Source organism: Salmo trutta, chromosome 28, assembly GCF_901001165.1.
Source record: "Salmo trutta chromosome 28, fSalTru1.1, whole genome shotgun sequence".
NCBI classification, from domain to species: domain Eukaryota; kingdom Metazoa; phylum Chordata; class Actinopteri; order Salmoniformes; family Salmonidae; genus Salmo; species Salmo trutta.
In genome coordinates this window covers 6115216-6142256 of record NC_042984.1, presented here as the reverse complement: position 1 = coordinate 6142256, position 27041 = coordinate 6115216, and the positions used below count along the sequence as shown (strand labels likewise).

Sequence of the window (27041 nt, the reverse complement as noted above, 5' to 3'; positions counted from 1 at the left end):
AAGTGAAATAATCTGTCTGTAAACAATTGTTGGAAACAAAATGTCATGCATAAAGTAGATGTCCTAACCGACTTCCCAAAACAATAGTTTGTTAACAATACATTTGTGGAGTGGTTTAACTCCAAGTTTAAATAACTCCAAACTAAGTGTATGTAAACCTCCAACTTCAACTGTATATTTTTTTTTATTCACATTTTCAAACAGTCCATTTATATTTTCCAACAGGGCTATACATTTGGGTGAGTTTTTTTTCTCACCTGAGTTGCCTCGTTTCACTGCCACAAATACAATTAAACCATCTAGGTGTTCAGCGAAAAAACAACAGGTAGCCTAGTCAAATAATTAACATCCAATCACATTAACCATTACTCTCTCGCGGGAATTCCACTAACGGTCTGTATATAGCCAAACGTAGCTGCTGCTCATTCCATTTGCTCAAAAATGTATAAATGGTTAAAAAAAGTAAGGCCCGCGTTCATAGAGACACATAGCAGCTCTACTGGTAGTACTGCTACTACCAGCAGTACGACACCTGCACCTGTCGACAACACAAGTTGCTCTGCTTCCACAAGCACATCCAATGCTAGCATCAGTAACGGAGAAACTCCCCAAATACAGGTGTGCCAAGCTTGTAGCGTCATACCCAAGAAAACTCAAGGCTGTAATCGCTGCCAAATGTGCTTCAACAAAGTAAAGCATCAGAATACTTATGTAAATGTGATATTTCATTTTTTTATTTTATCTAAAAACCTGTTTTCACTATGTGATTATGGGGTATTGTGTGTAGATTGATGACGGGAAAAAAACGATTTAATCAATTTTAGAATAAGTCTGTAATGTAACAAAATGTGTAAAAAGTCAAGGGGTCTGAATACTTTCCGAATGCACTGTATATACAAATTAATTAGTCATATTACATTTTTGGAAAGCCTGAATTGTCATTAAAATATAGGGAACACCAGTGACATAAAGATAAAACAAGCCTTTATTTATTTATTTGTTCAATGTAGTAAAAATATAAAAATACATTAAACTGTCATTTATGTTGATTTACATTGTTAAGGGGTATTATCTGACTACGTTTTGATTTTCGAAAAATTATCTGCTAGCAAATTCATTTTAGATTTTTTTTTTTTTTTTTTTTTTTTACTGTTACAGCATTGGACAATTTTGTCACCATTAATGGACATTAGAAATGTAACTGCAGTGGCTAGTGCCGTGTCTCTGGCTTATCATTAAATGTGAAGACTGTTATTTTATCAAATCAATTCTCTGTAATTAAATTAATCATGTAAATTGAATTAATTAGGAAGTCGGGGCACCACGGAAAATGTTGGTTTACATAGTCATAATTTTCTGAATATAACTGATATTTTAATATCTGATCATTTAGTCTTCTATAAATTAGTTCTTATTGCTACCTTCTGTCAGTTTCATCTGAACAACATAAAATTCTTGGTTATCTGAATGAGCCCAGCCTCTACTATGAATCATCCATACACCAATTGCCTCAATTATTTATTTACTAACTAATTCAACAATTACAGAGTATACAATACATAATAACATTATACAGTAAAAACCATCCCTAGTGGACTAAACAAAAACAGCTTGGTTATAACACAATAGATTCAGAGAGAAGAGAAAGAGGTTTTGGAAGGAAGACTAAGGACCATGGGTCTCTATTGGACCGGGGAAGCTATTCTCACATAAATACATATGCCGCTAACGATCGCTCATTCAGAAAAGTAATGCATTGTATTTACGTGAAGCTGGCTTCGATAGTTGAGCTGGTGATGTGAGGCTCTGGAGCGCCCAGTCAATGTCGCCGTTGTCCTTTGTAGATTCTTCTGGGTTGTCGTGTGAGAGGTTCACATGGTCCGAAAGGTTAATCTCACTCTGGAGATTCGTCCGCGTTGGTCAGTGTTCTCATACTAGATTTGCGCATATGTTCAGCTGCAGTCTGATATACGCTAGTTTAGTATGCACTTCTTCTTTAGGTGATCAATAGTTCAGAGTTCATACCATTTCACGTGTGGAGCAAGCTCTCGTTTCCTGGACTGTATAGTTGAAATTAGCACTTTTCAACGTGGAGGACAAGTTCTCCCGTTATTTGGAACTAAGGTGACTTTTCGTCACAGGGCTTTTATAGAAAGGTAGAAAAGGGGTTGGTTCATCATTTCCAACCAATGTGGCCGCTGAGTGAGCACCAGTTTACTTATGAAAACAATTCTCTCATTTGGAAGACTAAATATCACATTACATCATTTCGCAAATAGTTTCATTTTTACTCATTCATTTTATACAATAATTAGATGCAAAACCTCATAACTGAGGAACCTGTATAAACAGAGTTATGGTAATGTGGCTGTATTGTTTTTCATGAGGTCCCAAACTTGAAACAAAATGGACCTGGCTTCTCTACCGACCATTTCCACATTCTCCAGAATAGGAATATTGTTCAATTCTCAAATTCTGGGATGTAGTAGAATTTGGTGGGAGAATTCCTTTGTTCTACTGTGACCCTCTCTCTCCCATACTGCATGGTCAGGGAGACAAGCATCTCTGCAAGGAATTTACGATGTGGTTGTAAAGACGTAAAATTGCCCCCCCCCCCCCCCCTCTCCCTCCCCTCCTAACAGGAGAGAGAGGAGGGTTGTTCACATCTCTGCTAGCCAATTCACTGAAAGGGCTAGCGTCATGACAGTAGGATGTCATTAACCTTCAGCACTCCAGTCGGTGAAGCTCCAGTATAAAAACGGACAAATCGGCACTTGTGACAAATTACATTTTAATTTGATTGGATTTGACAGCTCTAACACAGTTCCACCTCAGACATCGCCAAAACAACCGCTCTGCGAGGATCTGAAAGAATCTATCCTTTAGTTGATGGGCGCCTTACAGTCTCTACTCACCGGACATCCTTATTAGGATTGCGGTCAGGACGTTTGTCTTTGGATCAGGTGATCTGGGTTTGCAGCACGCTATAGGGACCTTGTGCTACTCACCTGATTCATAACACTGCAGTACCTTTCTATATTCTTGGGGGGGGGGGGTCCATTCCAAAGACTCCTCTGATACTGAGTGACCCTAGATCGTATAGAGTTTTACTCCACTCCTGTATTCTCCCTCAGGACAAGATGAAGCCAGGCTACACAGAGAGAATGCCACGGGAATACTGAAGCAGTTCTCAGTGTTCCTAGGAACCTGGTGACAAGGTATGACACACTTCTATTGGATAATCACTGCGCTGTCAATGATGTCAATGAGACTCCACCACGCCAATGGTTCTGATTCATCCAAAAGAGAATAAAGCAAGGGTACAGGTATTCAAATCTGAACGAACCCGGAGGTCCGGAGTACTGCTGGTTTTCTGTTCTACCTGATAATTAATTGCACCCACCTGGTGTCCCAGGTCTAAATCAGGCCCTGATTAGAAGGGAATCACCCACCTGGTGTCCCAGGTCTAAATCAGTCCCTGATTAGAGGGGGAATCATCCACCTGGTGTCCCAGGTCTAAATCAGTCTCTTATTATAGGGGAAGACTAAAAGCAGGAGTGGAACTGGCTTTGAGGTTACTCACATGGTGACTACCCGGTGACTACCCGGTGACTACCCGGTGACTACCCGGTGACTCACATGGTGACTACCCGGTGACTACCCTGTGACTACCCGGTAACTACCCGGTGACTACCCGGTGACTACCCGGTGACTCACATGGTGACTACCCGGTGACTACCCGGTAACTACCCGGTGACTACCCGGTAACTACCCGGTGACTACCCGGTGACTCACATGGTGACTACCCGGTAACTACCCAGTAACTACCCGGTGACTACCCGGTAACTACCCGGTGACTACCCGGTAACTACCCGGTGACTACCCGGTAACTACCCGGTGACTCACATGGTGACTACCCGGTGACTACCCGGTGACTACCCGGTAACTACCCGGTGACTACCCGGTGACTACCCTGTGACTACCCGGTAACTACCCGGTGACTACCCGGTGACTACCCGGTAACTACCCGGTGACTACCCGGTGACTACCCGGTGACTACCCTGTGACTACCCTGTGACTACCCGGTGACTACCCGGTGACTACCCGGTGACTACCCTGTGACTAACCCAGCAAAAGAAAGGGGAGCGCTCAGATGTCTGCAATGATCTTGGAAGTTCAAAGATAAACAAAAAAGTGCTGATTGTGCAAATTTATTGATGTTCTCAATAAAACATTTAGAGAAATAATATAGTTTACATGTTGTCAACAGTCAAAACCAATCTGTGTTTTGACCCATAGTTACTCACACATGGGTTTTGTTACTAAACAACCAACCCCGTCTATGAATGGACCAAAATATATATGATTAAATGAAAGGTTAAATAGTTGAGTTATTCTTCTCCCTCAGTCGGCTCTTGGTTGTTACTTGTGACGAGTCAGTCTAACGACCGTTATAAGGGCCATATCCATTGGACTCACTGGCAAGCTGCAGACAATGAGAGAGAAAAAAAATCTGACTAGTTGTTTAGCTCTATCTCACAGACAATGCATTTCATTCAGCTTGAATTCATCAGTGATAGAAAAAAGGCAGAAAAGCACCCAAACTCTTAGTAGATAGCTATAGTTTCAGGTTGCGTGATCTGAGTTGTGTGTGTGCGTGTGCATCTATGCTACTGTCACTCACGGCTATGGAGGACTTGATGGCCTGCAGCTGGAAGAAGACTCTTCCTCCTTCCTCTGGACACACCGTCCTCATCTCATCTTTGGACATCCCCAGTAGCAGGGCTCCGTTCAGCACGCTCAGGCTATGAACCGTTCTAATGACAACATAAAGCTCTCATAAGCATAGAAAACACCACAACACCATCACAAAAAAAGTTGTTTAGCACAATGTTTTCCATCCTCCAGTCTGTGGACTCTGTGGACTCTGTGGACTCTGTGGACTCTGTGGACTCTGTGGACCAGCGGCGGTCCATGACATATTGATGACCGGTCCCTGAGTCCGTTTTACAGTGCTAGTAAGCAGAGCCACCAAGGAGGAAAGATCATAGTTTGTTGTCCATGTAATTTCTTACATTTTGGAGAAGGCCTTGTATTCCAGCCAGGCTTTGACCTCTGCAGGTCTGGACTGCATGTTGAGGGGTGGAGGGGAGCGCACCTCCTGGCCTTCATCCCAGGGTCCCCCTCCATCCAGAGGCTCTAGAACGTTCTTAGCAACGTGACCCTCCTCACCACGTTCATTACGGACCCTCCACCACTGCCCCGACTTGTCTACGACCTAGAAACACACAATTTACAACTTAAAATCACTTCTGTAGATCAACGTATGTTTCTTTTCACAGATATATTTTGCTAATGTTGCAAACCATTTATATCCATTTTGTTATTTTGATTCTGGTTTGGTTGACATTCACCGCTATTCTTTTTTTAATCCATATTCAGTCAGTGAGATGGAGGACATTTGTCAATGGCCTGTATTCCTTATAGGAGCCATGGGGTTAATTCTTACAGTCAGACACCCACCTGACCTACCGCTCCCTTCATAATGCTCAGCTCCTGGGGGTTCAACCCTAACCCCCCTCTCCCTTCATAATGCTCAGCTCCTGGGGGTTCAACCCTAACTCACCTGACCTACCGCTCCCTTCATAATGCTCAGCTCCTGGGGGTTCAACCCTAACCCCCCTCTCCCTTCATAATGCTCAGCTCCTGGGGGTTCAACCCTAACCCCCCTCTCCCTTCATAATGCTCAGCTCCTGGGGGTTCAACCCTAACCCACCTCTCCCTTCATAATGCTCAGCTCCTGGGGGTTCAACCCTAACCCCCCTCTCCCTTCATAATGCTCAGCTCCTGGGGGTTCAACCCTAACCCCCCTCTCCCTTCATAATGCTCAGCTCCTGGGGGTTCAACCCTAACTCACCTGACCTACCGCTCCCTTCATAATGCTCAGCTCCTGGTGGTTGAACCCTAACCCCCCTCTCCCTTCATAATGCTCAGCTCCTGGGGGTTCAAACCTAACTCACCTGACCTACCGCTCCCTTCATAATGCTCAGCTCCTGGTGGTTCAACCCTAACCCCCCTCTCCCTTCATAATGCTCAGCTCCTGGGGGTTCAACCCTAACTCACCTGACCTACCGCTCCCTTCATAATGCTCAGCTCCTGGTGGTTCAACCCTAACCCCCCTCTCCCTTCATAATGCTCAGCTCCTGGGGGTTCAACCCTAACCCACCTCTCCCTTCATAATGCTCAGCTCTTGGGGGTTCAACCCTAACTCACCTGGACAACCTCTCCCTTCATAATGCTCAGCTCTTGGGGGTTCAACCCTAACCCACCTGACCTACCGCTCCCTTCATAATGCTCAGCTCCTGGTGGTTCAAACCTAACCCCCCTCTCCCTTCATAATGCTCAGCTCCTGGTGGTTCAACCCTAACTCACCTGACCTACCGCTCCCTTCATAATGTTCAGCTCCTGGGGGTTCAACCCTAAACCCACCTGACCTACCGCTCCCTTCATAATGCTCAGCTCCTGGTGGTTCAAACCTAACCCCCCTCTCCCTTCATAATGCTCAGCTCCTGGGGGTTCAACCCTAACTCACCTGACCTACCGCTCCCTTCATAATGCTCAGCTCCTGGTGGTTCAACCCTAACCCACCTCTCCCTTCATAATGCTCAGCTCCTGGGGGTTCAACCCTAACCCACCTGACCTACCGCTCCCTTCATAATGCTCAGCTCCTGGGGGTTCAACCCTAACCCACCTGACCTACCTCTCCCTTCATAATGCTCAGCTCCTGGGGGTTCAACCCTAACCCACCTCTCCCTTCATAATGCTCAGCTCCTGGGGGTTCAACCCTAACCCCCCTCTCCCTTCATAATGCTCAGCTCCTGGGGGTTCAACCCTAACCCCCCTCTCCCTTCATAATGCTCAGCTCCTGGGGGTTCAACCCTAACCCCCCTCTCCCTTCATAATGCTCAGCTCCTGGGGGTTCAACCCTAACTCACCTGGACAACCTCTCCCTTCATAATGCTCAGCTCCTGGGGGTTCCTGGCCATAAAGTCATAGATCACACGCATCCTCACTGGGGCCAGCTCACTGGGGCTGCAGAGGAGACAGAGAAACATAAAGTAACATCAATGTAATAGCAACGTAACAGCAATGTTTGAAGAATGTAATAGCGTTGTATGACAATGTAATAGCATCGCAAAAGGACAATGACAAAAAAAGTAATACAATGCTTTTACCCACTATTGAATTACTGAGGATATCATCATCAAAACAGCATAGCGGATTTAAAGTGATGCTTGTAGCTTACCGTAAAGATGGTGGAGAGTTCATCATGGGCTGTGACGGTCAATGACAATAAATCAATGAGAAACACAACGTAATAAAGACACAGTTTTAATTTATGTTTTTGATGGATTCTGACGCTTCTGTCCTCATCAGTCTTACCTCCTCAGGCCGTTGCATGTATTGGCTGTTGCTCCTGCTCATCTGCCTGCCCTGAGAGAACAGAGGGGTTACCATGAGATAATGATATTTAACATTGCTTCTTATGGCTGAATCCTAATTTTAGATAAGTGTACATAACTTTGAATTTTGGAGATTGGTGCAAAAAGAGTTAAATGCAAATATTGTATCTCAAATGAGGATTGGAGACCTTCACTGCTTTAACAAATGAGGATTGGGGACCTTCACTTCTTTAACAAATGAGGATTGGAGACCTTCACTGCCTTAACAAATGAGGATTGGAGACCTTCACTGCTTTAACAAATGAGAATTGGGGACCTTCACTGCTTTAACAAATGATTGAAATCCATATGGCATTTTATTAGATGTTATTATTGTTACCTCATCAGGCATCTGTTGCATCATTTCCTTTCTCGGGGGGATGTGCTGGCTGTTGCTCCTGCTCAGGCCCTGATTGGCTGCCGGTAAGACAGGCTGTGGCGGCTGCCAACCATCATAGAACTCTGGGTTGTAGTGTGGGATCATGTGACCGTCTGGCCATTTGGACCTGGTACAACAAACAAACACAGGAAACCAATGAACACCTCCTACTGAAAACAAATCATCTCGCTGGCTAGTTGCTGACCCCAGCAAACAAGGCAGGCTTAAATCAACCATTCATTGTATTTGATAGAAAACAAATACTAGTTGAACCCGGGTCTGACAGAAAGCGGATACTAATTGAACTCAGGACTGGTTATATACAGTTCCTAACAAGTAAACCAACCCAATATACACTACATGACCAAAAGTACGTGGACACCTGCTCGTCAAACATCTCATTCAAAAATCATGGGCATTAATATGTAGTTGGTCCCTCTTTGCTGCTATAACAGCCTCCAGTCTTCTGGGAAGGCTTTCCACTAGATGTTGGGACATTGCTGCAGGGACTTGCTTCCATTCAGCCACTAGAGCATTAGTGAGGTCGGGCACTGATGTTGGGCAATTCCTTCTCAACCGAACTTACAGGTGGCACAATGCATTCGGGCAGGTAGCGTTCTCCTGGCATGCGCCAAACCCAGATTCGTCCGTCGGATTGACAGATGGTGAAGCGTGATTCATCACTCCAGGGAATGCATTTCCACCTCTCCATTGGCAGCAAGCTTTACACCACTCCAGTCAACGCTTGGCATTGCACATGGTGATCTTAGGAATGTGTGCGGCTGCTCGGCCATGGAAACACATTTCATGAAGCTCCCAACAAACAGTTATTGTGTTGACGTTTCTTCCAGAGGAAGTTTGGAACTCGGTGTTGAGTGAGTGTTGCAAACGAGGACAGACTATAGCACTCTGTGGTCCCGTTCTGTAAGATTGTTTGGACTACCACTTTGCGACTGAGCCGTTCTTGCTCCTAGACATTTCCACTTCACAATAACAGCACTTACAGTTAACCGGGGCAGCTCTAGCAGGGCAGATATTTGATGAACTGACTTGTTGGAAAGGTGGTATCCAATGACGGTGCAACGTTGAAAGTCACTGAGCTCTTCGGTAAAGCCATTCTACTGGCAATGTTTGTCTATGGAAATTGCATGGCTGTGTGCTCGATTTTATACACCTGTCAGCAACAGGTGTGGCTGAAATAGCCAAATCCACTGATTTGGAGGGGTGTCTAAGGGCAGCCATACATGGGTATGCTCCGGCTGTCACCCAGGAGCCTTCACAGCTGGTCCAGTTAGTTAGAGGTTAGGGGTACTAAGGATAGGGATAGGGGTACCTAGTACTATGGAAAGGGATAGGGGTACCTAGTTAGTTAGTTAGGGGTACTAAGGAAAGGGATAGGGGTACCTAGTTAGTTAGTTAGTTAGGGGTACTACGGAAAGGGATAGGGGTACCTAGTTAGTTAGTTAGTTAGGGGTACTAAGGAAAGGGATAGGGGTGCCTAGTTAGTTAGTTAGGGGTACTACGGAAAGGGATAGGGGTACCTAGTTAGTTAGTTAGGGGTACTACGGAAAGGGATAGGGGTACCTAGTTAGTTAGTTAGTTAGTTAGGGGTACTAAGGAAAGGGATAGGGGTACTTAGTACTACGGAAAGGGATAGGGGTACCTAGTTAGTTAGTTAGTTAGTTAGTTAGTTAGGGGTACTAAGGAAAGGGATAGGGCTACATAGTTAGTTAGTTAGGGGTACTACGGAAAGGGATAGGGGTACCTAGTTAGTTTGTTAGTTAGTTAGGGATACTACGGAAAGGGATAGGGGTACCTAGTTAGTTAGTTAGTTAGGGGTACTAAGGAAAGGGATAGGGGTGCCTAGTTAGTTAGTTAGGGGTACTACGGAAAGGGATAGGGGTACCTAGTTAGTTAGTTAGTTAGTTAGTTAGGGATACTACGGAAAGGGATAGGGGTACCTAGTTAGTTAGTTAGTTAGTTAGTTAGTTAGTTAGTTAGTTAGTTAGGGGTACTAAGGAAAGGGATAGGGGTACCTAGTTAGTTAGTTAGTTAGTTAGTTAGTTAGTTAGTTAGTTAGTTAGTTAGTTAGTTAGTTAGTTAGTTAGTTAGGGGTACTACGGAAAGGGATAGGGGTACCTAATTAGTTAGTTAGTTAGTTAGTTAGTTAGTTAGTTAGTAAGTTAGTTAGTTAGTTAGTTAGTTAGTTAGTTAGTTAGTTAGTTAGTTAGTTAGTAAGTTAGTTAGTTAGTTAGTTAGTTAGTTAGTTAGTTAGTTAGTTAGTTAGTTAGTTAGTTAGTTAGTTAGGGGTACTAAGGAAAGGGATAGGGGTACCTAGTTAGTTAGTTAGTTAGGGGTACTACGGAAAGGGATAGTGGTACCTAGTTAGTTAATTAGTTAGTTAGGGGTACTACGGAAAGGGATAGGGGTACCTAGTTAGAGGTTAGGGGTTAGGGGTACCTAGTACTACGGAAAGGGATAGGGGTGCCTAGTTAGTTAGGTAGGGGTACTACGGAAAGGGATAGGGGTACCTAGTTACTTTGTTCGTTAGAGGTCCTAAGGAAAGGGATAGATGATACTTAGGGTTGGAATAGAGATACTTAGGAAAGCGGAGGGGTCTCCAGAGCTAGTTGAAGGGATACCTGGGTATGTTCCAGCTGTCTACCAGCTAGAAGGGCGCTCCAGAACTGGTTGTGTTAGTTAGTGGTTAGGAGTAGTCAGGTAGGGGGAATAGGGCCTCTCAGGAAGTGGTTGTGTTAGTTAGTGGTTAGGAGTAGTCAGGCAGGGGGAATAGGGCCACTCAGGAAGTGGTCGTGTTAGTTAGTGGTTAGGAGTAGTCAGGTAGGGGGAATAGGGCCACTCAGGAAGTGGTCGTGTTAGTTAGTGGTTAGGAGTAGTCAGGTAGGGGGAATAGGGCCACTCAGGAAGTGGTCGTGTTAGTTAGTGGTTAGGAGTAGTCAGGCAGGGGGAATAGGGCCACTCAGGAAGTGGTCGTGTTAGTTAGTGGTTAGGAGTAGTCAGGTAGGGGGAATAGGGCCACTCAGGAAGTGGTCGTGTTAGTTAGTGGTTAGGAGTAGTCAGGCAGGGGGAATAGGGCCACTCAGGAAGTGGTCGTGTTAGTTAGTGGTTAGGAGTAGTCAGGTAGGGGGAATAGGGCCTCTCAGGAAGTGGTCGTGTTAGTTAGTGGTTAGGAGTAGTCAGGTAGGGGGAATAGGGCCACTCAGGAAGTGGTTGTGTTAGTTAGTGGTTAGGAGTAGTCAGGCAGGGGGAATAGGGCCACTCAGGAAGTGGTCGTGTTAGTTAGTGGTTAGGAGTAGTCAGGTAGGGGGAATAGGGCCACTCAGGAAGTGGTTGTGTTAGTTAGTGGTTAGGAGTAGTCAGGTAGGGGGAATAGGGCCACTCAGGAAGTGGTTATAGGGTACTAAGGGTAGTTTACCTGGGAATGTTCCAGGAGTCTCCCAGGGCCCTCCATTTCTGGTCCTCCTCTGGGGTGACCACCTGGCTAAGCAAGATGAGGGCTGGCTCTGTTAGCAGGGGGGTCAGGACAGAGGGGGGCAGGTCAGGGGGGTAGTGGCACACCAACTGGAATAGAGACAATGACAGGAGGGAGGAAAGAGTCATCCAAATATCTAAACACTGTGGGACAGGTTGGCCGGATCGTATCCTACATCCATTTTTAGATCTTATAAATTAATGATATTTACCCATTCATTCTTGAAGAATATTATTTATAAATGCCTCATGAGCTCAGTTCAACTGTTGTACCCCATCATAACCCAAAATATAAGCTTGTTTTACTCCAATGTTTGTAAATAATGTACATGTAAACAAACAAAGTATAGCCTCATAACATGGTTAAAACTATAATGTTGATATCATGGATGGTCAGTCCTGTATAGCCTCATAACATGGTTATAACTATAATGTTGATATCATGGATGGTCAGTCCTGTATAGCCTCATAACATGGTTAAAACTATAATGTTGATATCATGGATGGTCAGTCCTGTATAGCCTCATAACATGGTTAAAACTATAATGTTGATATCATGGATGGTCAGTCCTGTATAGCCTCATAACATGGTTAAAACTATAATGTTGATATCATGGATGGTCAGTTCTGTATAGCCTCATAACATGGTTATAACTATAATGTTGATATCATGGATGGTCAGTCCTGTATAGCCTCATAACACGGTTAAAACTATAATGTTGATATCATGGATGGTCAGTCCTGTATAGCCTCATAACATGGTTATAACTATAATGTTGATATCATGGATGGTCAGTCCTTGCATCCATAGCTCTATTAATCTGAGAGTGGTTGTATTTCTCCAGGCCCATCCCTCAGCTTTTAACCAAAACAGAGGTGGGATGTCTGCTTTGTTATTGTTTCAATTAAGGATTCTAGCTTCAAGCCTACTCTTCAATTAAAAGGCAAATGAATCAGTCCAGGAGTAGCCTCGGCAACGGGTCCCATATCCTTCTTAGTCATGACTGCTTGGTGCTACAGACAGATGCTCACCATGCCCAGAGTGGAGAAGAGAATGTGGACAAAGTCAGCAGCGCTAGGGTTCTGGATCTCTCCATTCAGCTTTCCCTGTAACAGAAAAGGACCAATGACGACAGTGCTTACCCAGCACAAGAACCAATAAGGCACACATTCCAATTAACACAGAAAGATGAGCAAAGTTCAGCAATAATGGGCTGTGTTGCAATCGGTACTGTAAAGCAGAGTTTCCCCAAACACACCCCAGGAAACTAAACCCCTGAGTTGTACAGAGTAATTCAACAGCATACTTTATTTTCAGGTAATATGATAATACCATTATGTCTGATTAATGACATGAAATTATAGAAAACCTGAGGTTAATTAAATCAACACTTAGTCCAAGTGAACGTCTGTTATCGTATGATTTTTGATAGGAGGTAAACATACCAGCAGGTTGAATCCATACTTGATTTTCTGAAGACAGACAACAAACTCCTCCCAATGTGGCAAGTTGTCAGCTACAGAAATAGACAAATTATTATTTTCCCAGTATAGAAACCCAAGAAAATCTGTTCTAAATATTTCTGCAGAGCATCAGTCCTTTACCCGAGTGTTTCCTGCCCTCAGCATTAAGTCAGTTGTGGTGTTTACCTATAGCCTGATGCATCAGTCCTTTACCCGAGTGTTTCCTGCCCTCAGCATTAAGTCAGTTGTGGTGTTTACCTATAGCCTGATGCATCAGTCCTTTACCCTAGTGTTTCCTGCCCTCAGCATTAAGTCAGTTGTGGTGTTTACCTATAGCCTGATGCATCAGTCCTTTACCCTAGTGTTTCCTGGCCTCAGCATTAAGTCAGTTGTGGTGTTTACCTATAGCCTGATGCATCAGTCCTTTACCCGAGTGTTTCCTGCCCTCAGCATTAAGTCAGTTGTGGTGTTTACCTATAGCCTGATGCATCAGTCCTTTACCCGAGTGTTTCCTGCCCTCAGCATTAAGTCAGTTGTGGTGTTTACCTATAGCCTGATGCATCAGTCCTTTACCCGAGTGTTTCCTGGCCTCAGCATTAAGTCAGTTGTGGTGTTTACCTATAGCCTGATGCATCAGTCCTTTACCCGAGTGTTTCCTGGCCTCAGCATTAAGTCAGTTGTGGTGTTTACCTATAGCCTGATGCATCAGTCCTTTACCCGAGTGTTTCCTGCCCTCAGCATTAAGTCAGTTGTGGTGTTTACCTATAGCCTGATGCATCAGTCCTTTACCCGAGTGTTTCCTGGCCTCATGCTAACTTCCCGTCACTCATTGTCATGTTTGGCTTAACATTTACTGTAATGGAGTTGGCAAGAGCACAGACAGATCTGGGACCAGGCTAACTGGTAACAAACAGGTCTGGGACCAGGCTAACTGGCAATAAACAGGTCTGGGACCAGGCTAACTGGCAACAAACAGATCTGGGACCAGGCTAACTGGCAATAAACAGGTCTGGGACCAGGCTAACTGGCAACAAACAGGTCTGGGACCAGGCTAACTGGCAACAAACAGGTCTGGGACCAGGCTAACTGGCAACAAACAGGTCTGGGACCAGGCTAACTAGCAACAAACAGGTCTGGGACCAGGCTAACTGGCAACAAACAGGTCTGGGACCAGGCTAACTGGCAACAAACAGATCTGGGACCAGGCTAACTGGCAACAAACAGGTCTGGGACCAGGCTAACTGGTAACAAACAGATCTGGGACCAGGCTAACTGGCAACAAACAGATCTGGGACCAGGCTAACTGGCAACAAACAGATCTGGGACCAGTGTTTCCCACGCTGATTGGAGATAAATTTGACTTAAATCACCATTTGGCTTTGAGCTTTTCTTCTTCTTTTTCTTCTTGTTGTTCTTCTCTTCATTAGGAGCGGCTACTTTCCCCATGAAGAACTCCACGTCGTTCAGCACATGGTTTAAAATGTCCTACACAGACAAATAATGTATGAACATCGAATGACTGAGAAACACTTCTAAATGTACTCTAAAATGGGTAGCCGGGAATCCAGACAGAATAGCACTAAAGTTTGGTATAACAGGTTAGGGAACAGATGGCCTGGTTAAACCAGACAGAACAATGCACTTAAAGTATGGTATAACAGGCCTGAGTCTGAGGGTGAGGCTGGGTCTGGGGGTGAGGCTGGGTTTGGGGGTGAGGCTGGGTCTGGGGGTGAGGCTGGGTCTGGGGGTGAGGCTGGGTCTGGGGGTGAGGCTGGGTCTGGGGGTGAGGCTGGGTCTGAGGGTGAGGCTGGGTCTGAGGGTGAGACTGGGTCTGAGGGTGAGGGCTGGGGCTGGGTCTGGGTCTGGGGGTGAGGCTGGGTCTGGGGGTGAGGCTGGGTCTGAGAGTGAGGCTGGGTCTGAGGGTGAGGGCTGGGTCTGGGGGTGAGGCTGGGGGTGAGGCTGGGTCTGGGGGTGAGGCTGGGTCTGAGGTTGAGACTGGGTCTGAGGTTGAGTCTGGGTCTGAGAGTGAGGCTGGGTCTGGGGGTGAGTCTGGGTCTGGGGGTGAGGCTGGGTCTGGGTCTGAGGGTGAGGCTGGGTCTGAGGGTGAGGCTGGGTCTGGGTCTGAGGGTGAGGCTGGGTCTGAGGGTGAGGCTGGGTCTGGGTCTGAGGGTGAGGCTGGGTCTGAAAGTGAGGCTGGGTCTGAGGGTGAGGCTGGGTCTGAGGCTGGGTCTGAGGGTGAGGCTGGGTCTGGGGGTGAGGCTGGGTCTGGGGGTGATGCTGGGTTTGGGGGTGATGCTGGGTCTGAGTCTGGGTCTGAGGGTGAGGCTGGGTCTGGGGGTGAGGCTGGGTCTGAGTCTGGGTCTGAGGGTGAGGCTGGGTCTGGGGGTGAGGCTGGGTCTGGGGGTGATGCTGGGTTTGGGGGTGATGCTGGGTCTGAGTCTGGGTCTGAGGGTGAGGCTGGGTCTGGGGGTGAGACTGGGTTTGGGGGTGAGTCTGGGTCTGAGGGTGAGGCTGGGGGTGAGGCTTGGGGGGGTTGTGTGTGTTGTGTTGGGTAACAGATACAGTACTGACTACACGGTGAGGGGTTAGGGTGTTGGGTAACAGATACAGTACTGACTACACGGTGAGGGGTTAGGGTGTTGGGTTGGGTAACAGATACAGAACTGACTACACGGTGAGGGGTTGTGGGTGTTGGGTTGGGTTGGGTAACAGATACAGTACTGACTACACGGTGAGGGGTTGTGGGTGTTGGGTTGTGTAACAGATACAGTACTGACTACACGGTGAGGGGTTAGGGTGTTGGGTTGTGTAACAGATACAGTACTGACCACATTCCTCTCTGTGTCAGTGTATTGAGGCTGGGGTTGGCGAGGCTCTTGGTCTCTAGCTCCATACTGCTGTGACCGTCCGTATACCTCCGGACTGTGCAGGGGCTTCTGTAGCGGGTTATAGACTGGCGGGAGAGGGAAGCTCTCTGGAAACACACACGGATAAAGACAGATCTCAACTTCAGGTATTAAACTCCATTTTTGTAGTGAAGCATAAAAGGAAAATCTTTGCCACCTTCTCCAAACTCATTGGAGGAGAAGGTCCGAAGGGAGGGACCTTGGCACCTCTCCTTTAATGCACAGAAGTCAAGGACAGGAGGACTCAAGGACAAGAAGAATCAAAGATTTGACGCTTTGTACACTTTTCAGACAAAGCTAAAGACTGACCATAGTCCCTGCCGTTGCTGTTGTTGTACACCGGGGCGGGGCGGTCAGGGGGAGGAGGGGTCCTCTCCTGCAGCATCATGGGAGGAGCAGGACCAACGGGCCAGAAGCCATTCCCATTCGCCTGTTGACCAATGATGTTCTCCAGATTACTCCTGAGAAAGATAGAAGTTCAGGGTGTGTGTTTGTGTGTGTGTATGTGTGTGTGTGTGTGTGTGTGTGTGTGTGTGTGTGTGTGTGTGTGTGTGTGTGTGTGTGTGTGTGTGTGTGTGTGTGTGTGTGTGTGTGTGTGTGTGTGTGTGTGTGTGTGTGTGTGTGTGTGTGTGTGTGTGTGTGTGTATGTGTGTGTGTGTGTGTGTGTGTCTGTGTGTATGCACGTGTTCTGATGTCATACATGTGTTTGCTTGGTTCTCTGCGAGGTTCAGGAGGAGGAGCATTAGCACTGTGTTGGACAGCCCTGTCCAGGTCTTCTCTGATATGCTCTGCCTAAAGGAACAGACAGAACAATCTCCTATTTACACAGGTTAGTCTCATTAAGACACTGCTAGGTGACCACAGGTGGAGCATTAGCACTGTGTTGGACAGCCCTGTCTAGGTCTCTGATGGGTTCTGCCTAGAGGGACAGACAGCACCACTCGGTCTCAGGATAACTCATACACTACACCACTACATCCAGGGGATGGAATAGAGGTTGAGAAGGAACTCATGGAGCACAGTTCCCAATGTGAAATCATTTTGACATGACTAAATACATAAATGGTACTATGAGCTGAATTCTTGCTATTTTCACAGTGGTGAATTCTGAGTGATTTTTTTTTGTTGTGTTTTACTAATTCCAGCCCTGATTATCCAAGATATTCTCCTACCAAAATACTAAATCCACGCGTTCACGGATGTTTCCCCAGAGTTAGACCGTGGGATGAAACACACATCTCTACCCAAACAAAAATAGGCATCTGTTTATTAACTTGTCGGTTTTTGCTGGTTATGGTGAAATCTGTAACTTGACGGTTTTAGCTGGTTATGGTGAAATCTGTGACTTGTCGGTTTTAGCTGGTTATGGTGAAATCTGTAACTTGTCGGTTTTAGCTGGTTATGGTGAAATCTGTAACTTGTCGGTTTTAGCTGGTTATGGTGAAATCTGTATCTTGTCGGTTTTAGCTGGTTATGGTGAAATCTGTAACTTGTCGTTTTTAGCTGGTTATGGTGAAATCTGTATCTTGTCGGTTTTAGCTGGTTATGGTGAAATCTGTAACTTGTCGGTTTTAGCTGGTTAAGGTGAAATCTGTATCTTGTCGGTTTTAGCTGGTTATGGTGAAATCTGTAACTTGTCAGTTTTAGCTGGTTATGGTGAAATCTGTATCTTGTCGGTTTTAGCTGGTTATGGTGAAATCTGTATCTTGTCGGTTTTAGCTGGTTATGGTGAAATCTGTATCTTGTCGGATTTAGCTGGTTATGGTGAAATCTGTATCTTGTCGGTTTTAGCTGGTTATGGTGAAATCTGTATCTTGTCGGATTTAGCTGGTTATGGTGAAATCTGTAACTTGTCGGTTTTAGCTGGTTATGGTGAAATCTGTAACTTGTCGGTTTTAGCTGGTTATGGTGAAATCTGTAACTTGTCGGTTTTAGCTGGTTATGGTGAAATCTGTAACTTGTCGGTTTTAGCTGGTTATGGTTAACTCTGTATCTTGTCGGTTTTAGCTGGTTATGGTGAAATCTGTATCTTGTCGGTTTTAGCTGGTTATGATGAAATCTGTAACTTGTCGGTTTTAGCTGGTTATGGTGAAATCTGTATCTTGACGGATTTAGCTGGTTATGGTGAAATCTGTATCTTGTCGGTTTTAGCTGGTTATGGTGAAATCTGTATCTTGTCGGTTTTAGCTGGTTATGGTGAAATCTGTAACTTGTCCATGTGCAGTGATGTTAGGCTGGTGAAATCTGTCTCACTCACCCCGACCTCCTCACACTGGAACATGAAGACTTGAGGGATGCGTCTGTTGCGTTCCTGGACCATAACGGTGAGCAGGGAGTTGTAGGCACAACTGTCCAACACAGCCTTGGTCTGGACTACACTTCCCAGAGACACATACTCCAGCTCTGCCTGTAGAGAGAACAGAGGGGTAGGGAGAAGGTGAGCAGGGAGTTGTAGGCACAACTGTCCAACACAGCCTTGGTCTGGACTACACTTCCCAGAGACACATACTCCAGCTCTGCCTGTAGAGAGAACAGCAGGGTAGGGAGAAGGTGAGCAGGGAGTTGTAGGCACAAGTGTCCAACACAGCCTTGGTCTGAACTAAACTTCCCAGAGACACATACTCCAGCTCTGCCTGTAGAGAGAACAGAGGGGTAGGGAGAAGGTGAGCAGGGAGTTGTAGGCACAGGTGTCCGACACAGCCTTGGTCTGGACTACACTTCCCAGAGATACATACTCCAGCTCTGCCTGTAGAGAGAACAGAGGGGTAGGGAGAAGGTGAGCAGGTAGTTATAGGCACAGGTGTCCAACACAACCTTGGTCTGGACTACACTTCCCAGAGACACGGACTCTGCCTGTAGAGAGCACTTATGCCGCATTCACGTGCTAGTCGGAACTCTGAAACGTTCTAACTGGTTGAAAGCGGGCACGTGTAAAACTACAACCAGTCCGTTAGCAAGTCGGAAACGTCAGAGTTTCCTAGCATGTGAACGTGGCAAAAGTCACACAGCATGACTTCATGAGATTGCCTGGACACCGATGAGGTCAAGCTAATACAAGTTATACAATACCCAACATCACTGTATTTCTAATTGACATCATTATGGTGTTCCAAACCCATCCCCCTCTATAGTACACCTATGAATAAAGGGAACTGAACTTTGATCTCCACAGGATGAGTGTTGTTTGTCACCAGCATTCGACACAGACAGGAACAATACAGACACAGGCGTACAACAGACTGACATGTCTGTTACTGACAGTGCATCTATTACAGAGACAGTACCTTGGTCTCCATATACAAACAACAATAGGTACATTGTACATTGTCTAGAGACAGGTGACAGTTGGCTACCTTGGTCTCCATATACAAACAACAATAGGTACATTGTACATTGTCTAGAGACAGGTGACAGTTGGCTACCTTGGTCTCCATATACAAACAACAATAGGTACATTGTACATTGTCTAGAGACAGGTGACAGTTGGCTACCTTGGTCTCCATATACAAACAACAATAGATACATTGTACATTGTCTAGAGACAGGTGACAGTTGGCTACCTTGGTCTCCATATACAAACAACAATAGGTACATTGTACATTGTCTAGAGACATGTGACAGTTGTCTACCTTGGTCTCCATATACAAACAACAATAGGTACATTGTACATTGTCTAGAGACAGGTGACAGTTGGCTACCTTGGTCTCCATATACAAACAACAATAGATACATTGTACATTGTCTAGAGACAGGTGACAGTTGGCTACCTTGGTCTCCATATACAAACAACAATAGATACATTGTACATTGTCTAGAGACAGGTGACAGTTGGCTACCTTGGTCTCCATATACAAACAACAATAGATACATTGTACATTGTCTAGAGACAGGTGACAGTTGGCTACCTTGGTCTCCATATACAAACAACAATAGGTACATTGTACATTGTCTAGAGACAGGTGACAGTTGGCTACCTTGGTCTCGATGTCGTTGAGCTGAAGGTATCCTCCCTGGACCTCCAGGATCACCTCCTGTCCCCAGACACGGCCCTTAGCCTCCAGCCTCTGCAGCCTGGTCACACAGTCATCCAGGTTATGCACCTCCTGGCCATCCAACTGACACGTAAACAGGTGCTAGGATAGAATGTGAGACAGGTGGTGTTAAGCAGAGTTCTAGGGAGACATGACTCTTATTCTACATGACAGACAATACATTTCAATCTGAATGTTCAGAATTGACGTTACCTCCACCCTGTACTGAAAGTTGTCAGGTTGTTTGTTCATCGTTTCAGAATACTCCTTCCTTTGCACTGAAAGATTGAATTGAACCAATAGGTTTAGTGCATACTGAAAGATTGAATTAAACCAATAGGCTTAGTGATAAACATGATTGGAGGTGTGAACTATGAACTCACTGTATATGGACTTGGCACTGGGTCTGGACATACTGGCCCTCTGAGAGGGGGGATCCTCCTGAGGGAACCCTCTGCAACACACACACACACACATACACATTACTAACTCTGCTGTGTACTTACAGGCCAATACAACATTATTGGATGTCGTCTGCCACGTTTGCAATGTTCAGATCAACTAACAATAAAAGGAAGTTGTTATGACTGCCACTCAATATAATGTATCATTTATATAGTAAAAGGTAGTGTTTAGTTTATATACAGTCCGTTTCCTGAGGACGCCCATGATATATATATCACTATTGTCTTTCCTTGACCGGATCTAGCAACCCACTTAATAACCACTTAATAACCCACTTAATAACCTACTTAATAACCCACTTAATAACCACTTAATAACCCACTTAATAACCACTTAATAACCCACTTAATAACCACTTAATAACCCACTTAATAACCACTTAATAACCCACTTAATAACCACTTAATAACCCACTTAATAACCTACTTAATAACCCACTTAATAACCACTTAATAACCCACTTAATAACCACTTAATAACCCACTTAATAACCACTTAATAACCCACTTAATAACCCACTTAGCAACCCACTTAATAACCACTTAATAACCACTTATTAACCACTTAATAACCCACTTAATAACCACTTAATAACCCACTTAATAACCACTTAATAACCCACTTAATAACCACTTAATAACGCACTTAATAACCACTTAATAACCCACTTAATAACCCACTTAATAACCACTTAATAACCCACTTAGCAACCCTCTTAATAACCACTTAATAACCCACTTAATAACCACTTAATAACCCACTTAATAACCCACTTAATAACCCACTTAATAACCCACTTAGCAACCCACTTAATAACCCACTTAATAACCCACTTAATAACCCACTTAATAACCCACTTAATAACCACTTAGCAACCCACTTAATAACCCACTTAATAACCCACTTAATAACCCACTTAATAACCACTTAATAACCCACTTAATAACCCACTTAATAACCCACTTAATAACCCTCTTAATAACCCACTTAGCAACCACTTAGCAACCCACTTAATAACCCACTTAATAACCCACTTAATAACCCACTTAGCAACCCACTTAATAACCACTTAATAACCACTTAATAACCCACTTAATAACCCACTTAGCAACCCACTTAATAACCACTTAATAACCCACTTAATAACCACTTAATAACCACTTAATAACCACTTAATAACCCACTTAATAACCACTTAATAACCACTTAATAACCACTTAATAACCCACTTAATAACCCACTTAATAACCACTTAATAACCCACTTAATAACCACTTAATAACCCACTTAATAACCCACTTAGCAACCCACTTAATAACCAAGACGATGAGAATACAGATGTGTACTGTACCTTGGTTGAGAGGGAAACGGTCCGCTATTATTCCTGAACATTTTTTGGGATGGGGTTGGGAATCGTGACGTCGCCAATCTGCAAAAGGGCAAAGGTCATAGTAGTGTATCAGCAGGTGAAATATTGTGTGTGACCGTGGTCTGCTTTGATCACAGGACAGGAAAGAGATGTACAGGGAAACAGCCATAGAAAACAGAAGTACCACGCGTCACAGAATGTTGATCATTCAGCTCTAGTTCTATAGAAGCTCACACACACACAGACACACACACACACACACACACACACACACACACACACACACACACACACACACACACACACACACACACACACACACACACACACACACACACACACACACACACCTATCTCTGACTGAGTGATCAGTCTTACAAGCCAACAGTTATTAGGAATCCAGAAATGTGCCAATTCAGCTGACTTAGTAAGAAGGAAACCAAGAAGTTACACATACACTTTGCATCAGTTAGACACTAGTTAATCACTGCCAACGACAAAGAATATAAAACACTTGCTATCACCTCTGTTCACACACCAGTTCATATCCCATACAACAGGTGAATGGTTAAGGGGTTACGGTGAAATAGCTCAGATAAACATGTTGACAAGAAAGCAAATCATGAAAGTAATTCTTGAAATGTGAAGAGATTGTCATTGATAGTTGGCCTAGAAATCAAAGTAATATTTCAGGTCTAATCCTTCTCGTCGCAGAACATTTGGACAGCAATACAAATAGACTGATAAGGCTTATAAAAAAAAGGGCAAGACCTCAAAACACACCTCAATGTTCTATTCAGTCAGCAGCTGACCCACCTCAATGTTCTATTGAGTCAGCAGCTGACACACCTCAATGTTCTATTCAGTCAGCAGCTGACACACCTCAATGTTCTATTCAGTCAGCAGCTGACACACCTCAATGTTCTATTCAGTCAGCAGCTGACACACCTCAATGTCTTATTCAGTCAGCAGCTGACACATCTCAATGTTCTAATCAGTCAGCAGCTGACACACCTCAATGTTCTATTCAGTCAGCAGCTGACACACCTCAATGTTCTATTGAGTCAGCAGCTGACACACCTCAATGTTCTATTCAGTCAGCAGCTGACACACCTCAATGTTCTATTCAGTCAGCAGCTGACACACCTCAATGTTCTAATCAGTCAGCAGCTGACACACCTCAATGTTCTATTCAGTCAGCAGCTAACACACCTCAATGTTCTATTGAGTCAGCAGCTGACACACCTCAATGTTCTATTCAGTCAGCAGCTGACACACCTCAATGTTCTATTGAGTCAGCAGCTGACACACCTCAATGTTCTATTCATTCAGCAGCTGACACACCTCAATGTTCTATTGAGTCAGCAGCTGACACACCTCAATGTTCTATTCAGTCAGCAGCTGACACACCTCAATGTTCTATTGAGTCAGCAGCTGGCACACCTCAATGTTCTATTGAGTCAGCAGCTGACACACCTCAATGTTCTATTCAGTCAGCAGCCGACACACCTCAATGTTCTATTCAGTCAGCAGCTGACACACCTCAATGTTCTATTGAGTCAGCAGCTGACACACCTCAATGTTTTATTCAGTCAGCAGCTGACACACCTCAATGTTCTATTCAGTCAGCAGCTGACACACCTCAATGTTCTATTCAGTCAGCAGCTGACACAACTCAATGTTCTATTCAGTCAGCAGCCGACACACCTCAATGTTCTATTCAGTCAGCAGCTGACACACCTCAATGTTCTATTCAGTCAGCAGTTCTATTCAGTCAGCAGCTGACACACCTCAATGTTCTATTCAGTCAGCAGCTGACACACCTCAATGTTCTATTCAGTCAGCAGCTGACACACCTCAATGTTCTATTCAGTCAGCAGTTCTATTCAGTCAGCAGCTGACACACCTCAATGTTCTATTCAGTCAGCAGCCGACACACCTCAATGTTTTATTCAGTCAGCAGCTGACACACCTCAATGTTCTATTGAGTCAGCAGCTGACACACCTCAATGTTCTATTCAGTCAGCAGTTCTATTCAGTCAGCAGCTGACACACCTCAATGTTCTATTCAGTCAGCAGCTGACACACCTCAATGTTTTATTCAGTCAGCAGCTGACACACCTCAATGTTCTATTCAGTCAGCAGCTGACACACCTCAATGTTCTATTGAGTCAGCAGCTGACACACCTCAATGTTTTATTCAGTCAGCAGCTGACACACCTCAATGTTCTATTCAGTCAGCAGCTGACACACCTCAATGTTCTATTCAGTCAGCAGCTGACACACCTCAATGTTCTAATCAGTCAGCAGCTGACACACCTCAATGTTTTATTCAGTCAGCAGCTGACACACCTCAATGTTCTATTCAGTCAGGAGTTCTATTCAGTCAGCAGCTGACACACCTCAATGTTCTATTCAGTCAGCAGCTGACACACCTCAATGTTCTATTCAGTCAGCAGCTGACACACCTCAATGTTCTATTCAGTCAGCAGCTGACACACCTCAATGTTCTATTGAGTCAGCAGCTGACACACCTCAATGTTCTATTCAGTCAGCAGCTGACACATCTCAATGTTCTATTCAGTCAGCAGCTGACACACCTCAATGTTCTATTGAGTCAGCAGCTGACACACCTCAATGTTCTATTCAGTCAGCAGTTCTATTCAGTCAGCAGCTGACACACCTCAATGTTCTATTCAGTCAGCAGCTGACACACCTCAATGTTTTATTCAGTCAGCAGCTGACACACCTCAATGGTCTAATCAGTCAGCAGCTGACACACCTCAATGTTCTATTCAGTCAGCAGCTGACACACCTCAATGTTCTATTGAGTCAGCAGCTGACACACCTCAATGTTCTATTCAGTCAGCAGTTCTATTCAGTCAGCAGCTGACACACCTCAATGTTCTATTCAGTCAGCAGCTGACACACCTCAATGTTCTATTCAGTCAGCAGCTGACACACCTCAATGTTCTATTCAGTCAGCAGCTGACACACCTCAATGTTCTATTCAGTCAGGAGTTCTATTCAGTCAGCAGCTGACACACCTCAATGTTCTAATCAGTCAGCAGCTGACACACCTCAATGTTCTATTCAGTCAGCAGCTGACACACCTCAATGTTCTATTCAGTCAGCAGCTGACACACCTCAATGTTCTATTCAGTCAGCAGCTGACACACCTCAATGTTTTATTCAGTCAGCAGCTGACACACCTCAATGTTCTATTCAGTCAGCAGCTGACACACCTCAATGTTCTATTCAGTCAGCAGCTGACACACCTCAATGTTCTATTCAGTCAGCAGCTGACACACCTCAATGTTTTATTCAGTCAGCAGCTGACACACCTCAATGTTCTAATCAGTCAGCAGCTGACACACCTCAATGTTCTATTCAGTCAGCAGCTGACACACCTCAATGTTCTATTGAGTCAGCAGCTGACACACCTCAATGTTCTATTCAGTCAGCAGTTCTATTCAGTCAGCAGCTGACACACCTCAATGTTCTATTCAGTCAGCAGCTGACACACCTCAATGTTCTATTCAGTCAGGAGTTCTATTCAGTCAGCAGCTGACACACCTCAATGTTCTATTGAGTCAGCAGCTGACACACCTCAATGTTCTATTCAGTCAGCAGCTGACACACCTCAATGTTCTATTGAGTCAGCAGCTGACACACCTCAATGTTCTATTCAGTCAGCAGCTGACACACCTCAATGTTCTATTCAGTCAGCAGCTGACACACCTCAATGTTCTATTCAGTCAGGAGTTCTATTCAGTCAGCAGCTGACACACCTCAATGTTCTATTCAGTCAGCAGCTGACACACCTCAATGTTCTATTCAGTCAGGAGTTCTATTCAGTCAGCAGCTGACACACCTCAATGTTCTATTCAGTCAGCAGCTGACACACCTCAATGTTCTATTCAGTCAGCAGCTGACACACCTCAATGTTCTATTCAGTCAGCAGCTGACACACCTCAATGTTCTATTCAGTCAGCAGACAGTTGAACCGCAGTCTTCCTCCTTTAAAATGGGTTGTATGTATGTGAAACTGACCTAAGAAAAAAAGGTAGGCTTAGTCCCAGCTCACCTTGCCAGGTACCACCACAGTAGTTACCACCACAGCAATATATAAACCAGTTCATAACACATTTACTACCTTCCAGGTGATAATAAAAACCATTTCCTTACTGGGAAAAAAAAGTTGTGGTCACAAAATCAATATTTACTAAGAGAGATATCAGTAATAAATGTAAAAATGTTGACACATCTCAATGCAGGCTTGGATTCCATTCAGTGGACATGATGGGACCATGAACTCTGCCTGCTTAGAGCAGTTCAGAGCCTTGGAACGCAAGGGAACATGTCTCAGACTGAAATGGACTGGACAGTCGGCTCAGACTGAAACTAAACTGGACATTTTAGCCCTCCCTGAAATCAATTCGCTCCGACATGCACTGTCAACTGTGGGAGCTTGTGTTGAGAGGTTTGTGCCTTTCCAAATCATGTCCAATCAATTGAATTTACCACAGGTGGACTCCAATCAAGTTGTAAAAACATCAAGGATGATCAATGGAAACAGGATGCACCTGAGCTCAATTTCAAATCTCATAGCAAATTGTCTGAACACTTATGTAAATAAGGTATTTCTGATTTTTTATTTGTAATACATTTGGAAACATTTCTTAAAACCTGTTTTCGCTTTGTCATTATGGGGTTGTGTGTAGATTGATGAGAACAAAAATTATTGAATCTATTTTAGAATAAGGCTGTGATGTAACAAAATGTGGAAAAAAGGGAAGGTGTCTGAATACTTTCCAAATGCACTGTACATGAATAACTTAATTCCAAAGCTTATTGTCCTGTCTTAGTCTCTCCTGCATTTCCACATTACTGTATCTTCATACCGCAGACATTTCAGTACATATACACACACACACACACAGAGTCTCTTAAGCATTTCTTTAGATGAGTCCAATATTGTTACCTGTGAATGTAGCCTGTGTTGTGAGTTCACTGTTCCATGATCAAGCCTCTTATATTCCAATAGTGGCATACATGTTCCAAGACAAACAGGCAGGTAACAAAAAAAAAAAGACAAATATTATCCTTGACTTCCTGCTTTGAAACGCCACGGTCAAAGTCCACCTGCAAGGGTGTATTCAGTCAGGTGAACATTTTCACGTTGATCGGAAACATAACCAGAGCTCGTGTCTGTCCTGTATTACATAGTCATATCTGTCCTAACACATTCCCCATCGCTAACGTTACACACTCCTGAACAGGTCCCAGCAGTGACGGAGAACGGCCAGCCCCACAGATAAAGCGCGTCCCAAACAGCATCCTTTATAGTGCACTACTTATGACCAGGGCCCATTACATAGGGTTTCATATGGGACGACAGCGCTAGTTTCTATAAGGGTCATTAAGGCTTGA

General features: G+C 44.6%; 1 protein-coding gene across 1 annotated transcript; it reads right to left on the bottom strand.

Moving 5' to 3' along the window:
* Window positions 1–1505: 1505 nt before the first annotated feature.
* eps8l3b (EPS8 signaling adaptor L3b) lies at window positions 1506–26732 on the bottom strand. The gene is made up of 20 exons (XM_029718390.1): window positions 26593–26732; window positions 21591–21668; window positions 20158–20228; window positions 19988–20052; window positions 19718–19876; window positions 18001–18150; window positions 16444–16535; window positions 16053–16204; window positions 15666–15811; window positions 14208–14322; window positions 12820–12890; window positions 12406–12480; window positions 11318–11463; window positions 7843–8008; window positions 7444–7494; window positions 7307–7335; window positions 6996–7092; window positions 5076–5278; window positions 4685–4817; window positions 1506–4486 (listed from the first exon to the last, which is right to left on the bottom strand). The coding sequence occupies exons 2-20, from the start codon at window positions 21629–21631 to the stop codon at window positions 4442–4444; spliced, it is 2007 nt and encodes a 668-aa protein (XP_029574250.1). The 5' UTR covers window positions 21632–21668; window positions 26593–26732; the 3' UTR covers window positions 1506–4441.
* Between the last annotated feature and the right edge of the window lie 309 nt (window positions 26733–27041).